General features: G+C 43.3%; 1 protein-coding gene across 1 annotated transcript in view; it reads right to left on the bottom strand.

Annotated features, from left to right (window-relative positions):
* LARP4 (La ribonucleoprotein domain family, member 4) overlaps nucleotides 1-7,972 on the bottom strand; it is a 12,278-nt gene extending 4,306 nt beyond the window's left edge. Inside the window, 9 exon segments of the mRNA XM_010023548.1 lie at nucleotides 1,274-1,377; nucleotides 1,979-2,188; nucleotides 2,826-2,879; nucleotides 3,250-3,360; nucleotides 4,376-4,479; nucleotides 5,158-5,294; nucleotides 5,822-5,897; nucleotides 6,204-6,362; nucleotides 7,801-7,972. Coding sequence (XP_010021850.1) covers nucleotides 1,274-1,377; nucleotides 1,979-2,188; nucleotides 2,826-2,879; nucleotides 3,250-3,360; nucleotides 4,376-4,479; nucleotides 5,158-5,294; nucleotides 5,822-5,897; nucleotides 6,204-6,362; nucleotides 7,801-7,972 — 1,127 coding nt within the window.
* Nucleotides 7,973-8,861: the final 889 nt, after the last annotated feature.

Here is an 8,861-nt window from a genome sequence, read left to right as displayed (position 1 = left end):
GCTGAAGCAATAACTAATGTCTGCTGTCACAATAGGAAGATTTATCAGCACAAAAACAGAGCTTTGTACAAGCAAAGGCTGAGCAGGATTGGCAGGAATGATAAGACAACCAGGACAGACCAGCAGAACCTGTACGTGCTTGACCCTGAAGCCCTAACTTCACCACATCTGAGGTTTTACAAATGACAGTCTTAATGTAACCACAAGAGTTTTAAAAGCTTAAGGATTATACAGATGTGATCTACAAGCCAGCAGTGAACGAGTGGGCATTTCGAGATGTTAATGTTTGGGTGTACAATTCTTGTCCAGTTTCAGTAGCTGTACTTCTGAGAGGATCCCTATACATTAAAGTCTTAAGCTGGAGCACAATTTAAGGCAAAAAAAAAAAAAAAACCACCCCACAAAAACCAAACACTTCATAAAAAGACCTTAACTGGGAGCAGAGCAGCTGTAACTGAATCAGCTGCCCTGTCTCCCAAGTGGAGTCATGGTCCCAGTTTCACTGCCTGCATTAAGACTCTGCTGAGTCACCACAGAGCAGATTCTGAAGTTCACCTTCTGCGAACAGCCACAGACCTTTAACTGCATCACAAGCCTTCTTATGGCACTGGCAGTTGTCAACTGATTTCTCCAAGGATATAAAAAGCAGTTCCAATTCCCACAGAACACAGTGAAAAAGCTTGTAAATAAACAATTTCCACCCATACCAACAGATTACAACTCCATTGCGTTTAGAGAGTCCACTTGCAGCACATACAAAGCTGTTTCCTCCCCACCAGTGTTTGTATCTGAGCTGAGTCCTTACAGTTAACAGGAAAGATGGGGATAAAGCAAATAAATTACAGCACCAGACTCAGCATCAAGCAGTTTTAGCATACAGCACTCAGGGCATGCAACTCTCAGCTGCATAAACTGAATAGCTCCTTGCAAGACTAATCACACAACAGGAAAAGCTTACTCTTGTGCTGCAGGAGTTTATAATCTCTGTATAACAAACATAATTAGAAGTATTACCTTAAGAGGAAGTTAGTTATTTGTCTGCAGAAATTCCTCTGAGGCTTTTACAGGAGTTACCTTTGCTCTCTCCAGCACATACATCCACTATTTTAGGATCTTAAGCTGCCACCTTGACTTTATAAATCCAATTGAAAGATATCATACACATTTGATAAAGTCAGAGACCCAATCCCATCAGAAGGCGTTTTACAAGTGCAAGGAACACTTCTGGATCTCAATACTGGAAGTTCTCAGAGAGCAAACGAAGCTGTCTTACCGATTTCTATGGAATGGGCGACCTATACTCAACGAAGCAGCATTTGTTTTATATGATCCTGGTGTATTAAAGCCATTCACAAATCCACCATTAGGAAAGGGGGCCTGCAACACACACACAACAACTCAGTGGCTGAACTAAAAGGAAAACGTTTGCAGTTTCATGAGATCAGCTTCAGCAGTTACTCATCTAGTCTGTACTTTCACATGGGCTGCTGCATCTAGCATGTTGTGAAGTGAAAACCCCACAAGGTTAAGAGGCTGCACATCAGCATCAGACTCCTGCTGCTTTGTAGCTTTCCCAGTAACACCAGCTACTGGATAATGGAATTTCAAACCAAAATTCATTGAAATAACTGACAGCCCATGGGGAGCCCTGCAGCCTCTCTGAGAGTGTTGCTTTAGCAGGTACATCCCTGGCAGTGTTCAAGGCCAGGTTGGACACAGGGGCTTGGAGCAACCTGCTCTAGTGAAAGGTGTCCCTGCCCGTGGCAGGGGTTGGGACTGGATGATCTTAAGGTCGTTTCCAACCCAAACCAGTCTGGGATTCTATGATGCAACATGAAGTATCATAAAACAGAGGGATCTGACTAGAAAACCTGTGCATTCTACAGCTGAGAAGCCCACTAACCCTTCTGCTCTGTTAACCAAAATGATTCCTGATGTTTGGGGTGAGCTCCTCACATTTTCATCCGCTGTTACTCACCAGTGGTGTTTCAAAGTAAGGTGCAGGATTTGGAGACCAAGTCTGAGGCACAATGCTGTAAATAGAGTACTGCTGAGGACTATATACAGGCTGCATAAACAGTGGTGAGGCAAACTGTGCTTGTGTTTGAACTGGCTGAGTGTAGACACTGGAATCCACCACCCGGTAACCATTCTTAGCAAAAAAGGTGTTGATGGCTTTTATCCTTGCCTGCAAGATAGCAAATCACATCACATGGTTGGGAGAAAAGGAGAAGCAGAGCATGAAATCCTACTGGCCTACTGGAATTCTAACAGGGGATGCTAAGAGGAAGTAGGTTGATTTAGTGCTTATGAATAAACACTCTGATAAAATCAATACAGATTACATTTTACAGCGTGCTAAAGGGAAGGACACACTTTAGGTAGAAAATCTGTCAAGTTTAAGACAAACACTGTTTTTTATAGCAGTTAACTGTCCAGGCTCCAATTCTGACAGTTCCTCTCACAGTACAAACAGCTCACTTCAGCCTTATTTGTAGAGCTAAGTCAGGCTAGAGACTCATGAGGGCAAGGGACCCTCTCCTGAGCTCTGCAGACCCAGATTCTGGGCAGCGTGAAGGGAAGATGAAACAGGAATGTATTTCACACCTCATGGGAAGCAGCACTGGGAATAACCAGCAGCCACACGACTGTCGTTTCTCAGAGCCCCCCATGACCTCATTCAAGTTCACAGCCAACAGAGCAAGTAGTATGAACCATCCCACGAATTCCTCAGTGTCATAACACCCCCCCCATGCACATTATCATCCAAATACAAACAATATACAATGCAATTCAAACTGAAACCTCATATAGTGCAGCCTTACCATTACTGGCTTGCCCTGAAAGGTTTTGACTTCTTCCCTTAAGTATTTAAATGCCTGCAGATATAAAAGAGATTAGATACCTTGATAAAATCGTACTTCTCCAAGGATACTCCATGATTAACACAAACATGTAGCAATGCACTACCCCGCTAGCCCAGCTAAATACATTAGCACTTCAAATTCAGGACACTGGGTGTCAGTTATGGTCACAGAGCACTGAGGCAAGAGGCAGACAAGGGAGTTATAACCCCACAGACTTTCAACTTTCTTCTCTATTGACTAGAATTTGCCAATAACCTCTTAAAAGAGGGGTCAGCAAATACACATTTATTTCAGGCACAAGAAGCACACATGCAATTCTCCTCAGCAGGAGAAGTATTAATAACAAAATTGAGATGTCATTAAGAGCTGAAGGCAGCCTTACCTGTTGGGCATCTGTATCCGACTGGAATGTAACGTACCAGTTGTTGTTGTGAGCAAACTCACAGCTTATCACTTTGGGGCAGTTCTCATTTTTAAACAGAGCTTTAACTTCCTAAGGGAGAGAAGGCAGGCAATTAAGGGGACCCAGCTCTAAGGTGTAAATTGAGCACTAAACCAACAGGAGTTTACACTCCAGCTCCTCAGCTGCAATTCTCCCTTGACCACAGATGTTCTTTCATTCCCTCAAGGTGTGCCACACACAAAACTATCCCCTATACCTGTTCCTGAACCCAAGAACGCTAGTTCAGCCTGTTGAGCACCCCAAAAAAAAGCAGCAGGCCCACGTGGGAAGAAACCCAAGCTCAGTGTAGAACTGGTGATATTTCTCTATGAAAGAGGTGGCTTTAGCTCAGGAGAGACATCTAGACAAGAATGATTCTAGCAAATATTTCTAAGTGAAAGTACCCTGACAGCTTTGCAATAATCAGATTTTAAAGAGAGGGCAAAGCAGCTGTTCAGCATTTGAATTAAAAGAACTTATTAAAAATGCTGGTAGACAAACACCCTGTGTTACAACTTGAGAAAACAAAGAACTAAATCCTTCTGTTCGCCAAATATCAGTAGGAATTTTATTATCCTCCCTTCCCTGACCATAATGAGCTCAGCTCACACTGGGTCACAATGAATGAGAAATGTTTAGTAACATTTCTTGCTGCCAAAACAACCGTCTGACTTCAAGTGAAGTTACTGCTGTGACAAAAATTCAGCCTGAATTCCAAGCTATGCCCTGAACTGGTTTTATTTCGGGATCTGAAAAGAAACCAGTTCAAACTTCCTTCCCAAAAAGCCCAGCTAGCTCAGGTTTGGGGGTGGGGAAGTTTACTTGAGAGCATTTTAATGTATCACTAAATAAGGGGAAGGGACAACAATGTTTTTGCTTTGGCTCCTTTAAAAGACAAGACAGCCAGGCAGAAAAGATTATGTGATTGACAAGAAAAGTATCAGTGTTTAATCAAATTAAATGCAAGCTGACCTTTGAAGCAACACTTCCTGTTGCTGTCTGAAGCACTGTTGAAGGTACCTTCCAAACCCACCAACAGGCTTTTCTTTCTTTTCTAGTTATTTACCTCTATAGGTGTTGTTTCAGGGATCTCCCGGAGAATGATAATACATCGCTTGTGGTTTGGTCTTACTTTCTCCCCTCTCTCATCCACTTGTACCATAGGAGAAGCTAGAATTAAAACAGAAACTTGGCTTAATACTGGACATTGTGCACTGCAAAACACCTCAGCAGTAACAGACTCCATTAGCAAACTTGGAACAAAGAGCTGCTTAAGAATCCAGATTTCTGGAATTGAGGGTAAAGGACTGTTTGATCAGCTAGAGCCTGTTAGATCTTCAGCACAGTTTAGTGTTTATCTGATGTTGCCTCCATCTACGGTTTAACTATCTTTTAAAAAGCTCAGTCCTAAGTTCAATTCACTCCCAGCTCAAGTTCAAGTCAGAGGATATAAAATCATTCCTAGACAAAGCCCTGACAGGGAAAGTTCAAGTGGGGAAATCGAGTCAGAATAAAGACTTTGAAAGTTCACTTACAACTGTTTCCTGAAGCCATGTGCAGACAGGGCACGTCACAGGAATTCTAACCAGCTTTTCCTAATAAGCCTTTTCTAGTTTTATCACCTCTAGTAAACTTTTGCACTGAATCAAAGACCAGGTTCACTCCCAGAGTAAGACTTCCCCTGCTTGCAATACCTTTGTGGAGCCTTTTATTGGGCCAGACTCAAACAGTTGATTATAAAGCAAAAGGAGAACAGCTACGTACTCGAATGTATGCTCAGAGGCTAATGCATTTCCCTAAAGCAAGGAAGAATTCTTTCTTCTATGGACACCAAACGGCCACACTTACATCTCAAAACTTCAAGGATGAGGTCCATATCAGTTGTCAGCTTCTTAATACCTTCCATGTTGGCAATTGTCCATATTGGAACAAACTGGTCACTATCCATTTGAGACATCAAGTAGAGATCCTTTGAAAGATTCTCCCTAAAAGGACACAAGTTCACTAGTTTATGAAAATGCTGAACTTTCCTTACAGAAGGCCCAAACCAACAGGGTAACTACAGGCCTAAACATTCACCAGTACCATCCACACCTATCTCTAGCCAGGAATGTACCCAGCAAGGAAATCCTGGCAGATCAACACAAAGCAGAGCAAGGTAATTCAAACACTTAATGGAAGTTGCAGTGCTCTGCATGCTGGTCTGCCAAAAGGATCTTGCCAGAGACCTCTTCTGGTAACACACAGCTCAATTATCTCAGCATCTGACAAGTGTGAGCTGTAAGCACAGAAATCCTCTCAATTCTCATTACAGGACAAGGATGAACGGATGGGACTGAACAGCTAAAAGGTACCACAGGGTTTCTGCAGCAAATCTTGAGTCACATCACAACCACCTCTCACTCACTGTTAGCATTTTATAAAGGTAACAGCACATCTCAAGCCAAAAATACCCCAACTGTTAATGATTTTAATAAAGGGTTTATACAAAGCTGGGTTAATTGCACCGTACCGTGAGAAGCAGAATTCGAGTTGCTTTTTCAAACATTCTCTAATGTCTTCTGTGGACACAGTGGAGCTGCCTTCACCTAAAAGTTACCACATTGACCATCAGTTCCAGTTTCATGGTAAGAACACGACGCAAGAACATGTTTCAATGTACACTGAAAGAAGGAATCCCTTTGGGTAAGACCAAGAGGAAAAGGTCATCTGAGACATGCTCATAGAGCATCACACTACATGTCCCCAAATGACTTAGATCCCAGTTTTCACCTACTTGGCCAAGTGCTATGGATCTTCTTGAACACAGATCGTTCCTACTCAGTCACATCATGACTGCAGCAGACTTCAGAGGATTACAGGTACTGACAGAGGTATTTAACTCAGATACTCACCAGACACTTCATAGATTTGGTATCCAAGATCTTCAGTCGCCAGGACAATTCCATTTGCAGATGCTTCATCGACTCCTGTCCCATTTCTTGTGGCCTCACAAGACGGGGAATACATCACTTCATATTGCTTGCAGCTATCCTCTGCAATCTCTATGTTACCTGGCAGGGGAACAGCCAGCAACAGAAAACCTACTGTGAGCATCAGGATATTCTCTGAATATTGAAAATATTCAGAATATTGAACAATTTTGGCTACCAACATTAAAACAAATACTCCAGAATGCTGAGACTGAAATACCTGGACTTCATCTGTCTTAGACTTCAATAGCACTTTCTGCCTCTTCAATTTCAGAAAGCTCTTCTGGGTTGCACTCAGCGGTAAGTAATAAATAGGATTGTGAATTTATAAGGTCCTCAAAAGCGGCAGAGTCTCTAAAAATCAGGTTTCCGCCTGAAACTTGGGATATTTAAATGAGGTTCCTAAACCTAAAGCACTAAAGTAGCTTATCATCAATGCATTACATGATTCTTATTTACAAAAAGGACCCAGGAGCATCTAGTGGTTGTTATAACACACACTGAAACCAGCCAATCTCTTCAGGACACCTCAGCTTAGCCTTCACCACAGCTGCTCAAGATAAAAACAAGCACAATTTCAGTGTAATCCAGCAGTCAGGCAAAGGAGGGTGTTCCAAGAAAATCAACTCCTCTGCTGGATCTTTTCCACACTCACAATGAATTCACACTTCGGAGAAGAGATACTATTCAACTACTTACAATAGAAATTGCTTAAAGCAAGAATGCTGTCTCTGGAGTTTCTGTCACAAACTAAATTCTCTCTTCACTTCTGCTGACGTACCAGAAGGGCCACACAAACTGAATCCTCACTTCTTTACTCCTAACTTTTCCTACACCTTCTTCCAGGCAATCTTCTGCTTCCTGCTTAACAGGCCTCTGCTGTATTCTGAGCAACCTCAGCTATGCAACTGGCTTCAGATCAAGTCCAAGCCAAATCAGAAGAGTTAAACCATTTGAATATTTAGTTCTGGACAACCATGTGGGAAGGATGGAAAACACGGACTGAAATGGGATCAGACTAAACAGAAAGGTGGTAACACAGATGCTTTGCAGTTCCTACTCCAGCACAACGCTCCTGTCTAACAGCTCTTGGTGCCACCTCAGTGATCTACCAGGATCATAGGTGCCCTCAGATCTTATTTTCCCATTCACAGGGTGAAGTGTATACTAAAGTGCAGCAGCCATGAAACCATTTCTACACACTTAGCATCTTGTCTCCCTCTTAGCGCGTTACTCAGTCATCACTGGGCCCTTGGATCCTGGTACCTGCCCAGGTATTCTGTGCTAGCACAGCTCTGGACACCTTCTTGACCCTAAACCAGAGGTGGTTTAGGAATTCTGGCCAGGCCTATTATGTCTATAAACTGCCTACTGCTTTCTCATGTTTATTCCACGCTTGTCACTCCATCAGCACTAACAGCTTCAAGGACAAGAGCCAGAGGTTGCTTCTCAGTGCAGAAGCTCCTCCAGAGAACAGTGCTACCCAGCAAGGGACAGAGGCCGGGCTGTGCCATCTCACCCTCAGCAGGAGTCCCCTGCGCAGCCGCTGTTTCTTGCCACGAGTGCTCTGCGCCATTCGTTGGTGGCACAGCCTCCCCACTCCCCTGGGACACTTCTTGCCACACTTTGGCGTTAGGGTTTAAGCCAGCGCCCTTCGATGGTACCTGCTGGAGAGACCAGAACACTTGCATTAGGAGAAAAATCCCACGCTGCTTTCGAAGTCAAGCCAGACAATATAGGTGAATTTAGTGATTTTCTTTTTTTCTCTCTAGAGTTCCACATCTCAAGTGTCCAACCAGCTATTAAGCACCTATGTGATTTTTTTTTTTTATTAATCAAAACAGGAAAATCCTTGGTGTTTTCCAAGTATTTCGTTTCTACCTCCATGAGAAGTGTTGCCTTCAACCTCTCTTTATTGACATCCGACAAGAGCAGCAGAGGCAGCAGCTAGCCGTCAAGGACTCTGGGAACTCACAAGCTTTTAAAGACTTGACTGTCATAATGCTCCAGTCCCCTTTCACCAGAGAGGGAAATTTTCCCTCCTCCAGACCCCTTCCTAGAAAGGATGGTAAAAAAACACATGTCAAGGAGAAGAAACTGATGACTTAGTGATATCTATACTAACCAAGCATCGCCTGTGCTATGGCAGGATTCCTCACGAACTTATCCAAGTACTCTCCCGCTTCCCCATGAGTTTACCTAAATCTTGCACACATCAATGGATTTAGTAACAATTTCCACACTAATAGTTTCCTTAAACTTGTAGCCAAGGAGAATGAGATGTCTGAAGTGTTGGGATACACACACAGCATCCCAGGCTGCTGAGGGGGGGACTGTCTCACTTTGAGACTGGGCAGCAAGGTCCATAGTTAGTGTAAGAGGGAAAACAATGAGACAAACAAGAGAAACTGCTGGATTCCAACCTGGAATCTGACACAGATAAACATTCCCATGGCAAAACACGGTGCTCTTCAAGGTGCCTTTCCGAGAGCTGCTCAGCAGCTCAAGGCCTTTGGGTAAGGAGTCCAACAATCCAGCAGCAGCACAGAGGATAAGCACTGTAATGGCTTTTGCTCTACC

Source organism: Nestor notabilis, unplaced genomic scaffold, assembly GCF_000696875.1.
Source record: "Nestor notabilis isolate BGI_N333 unplaced genomic scaffold, ASM69687v1 scaffold10861, whole genome shotgun sequence".
NCBI classification, from domain to species: Eukaryota; Metazoa; Chordata; class Aves; order Psittaciformes; family Psittacidae; genus Nestor; species Nestor notabilis.
Note: the sequence above shows the minus strand (reverse complement) of the source record. Positions and strands in the feature narration are given on the sequence as shown.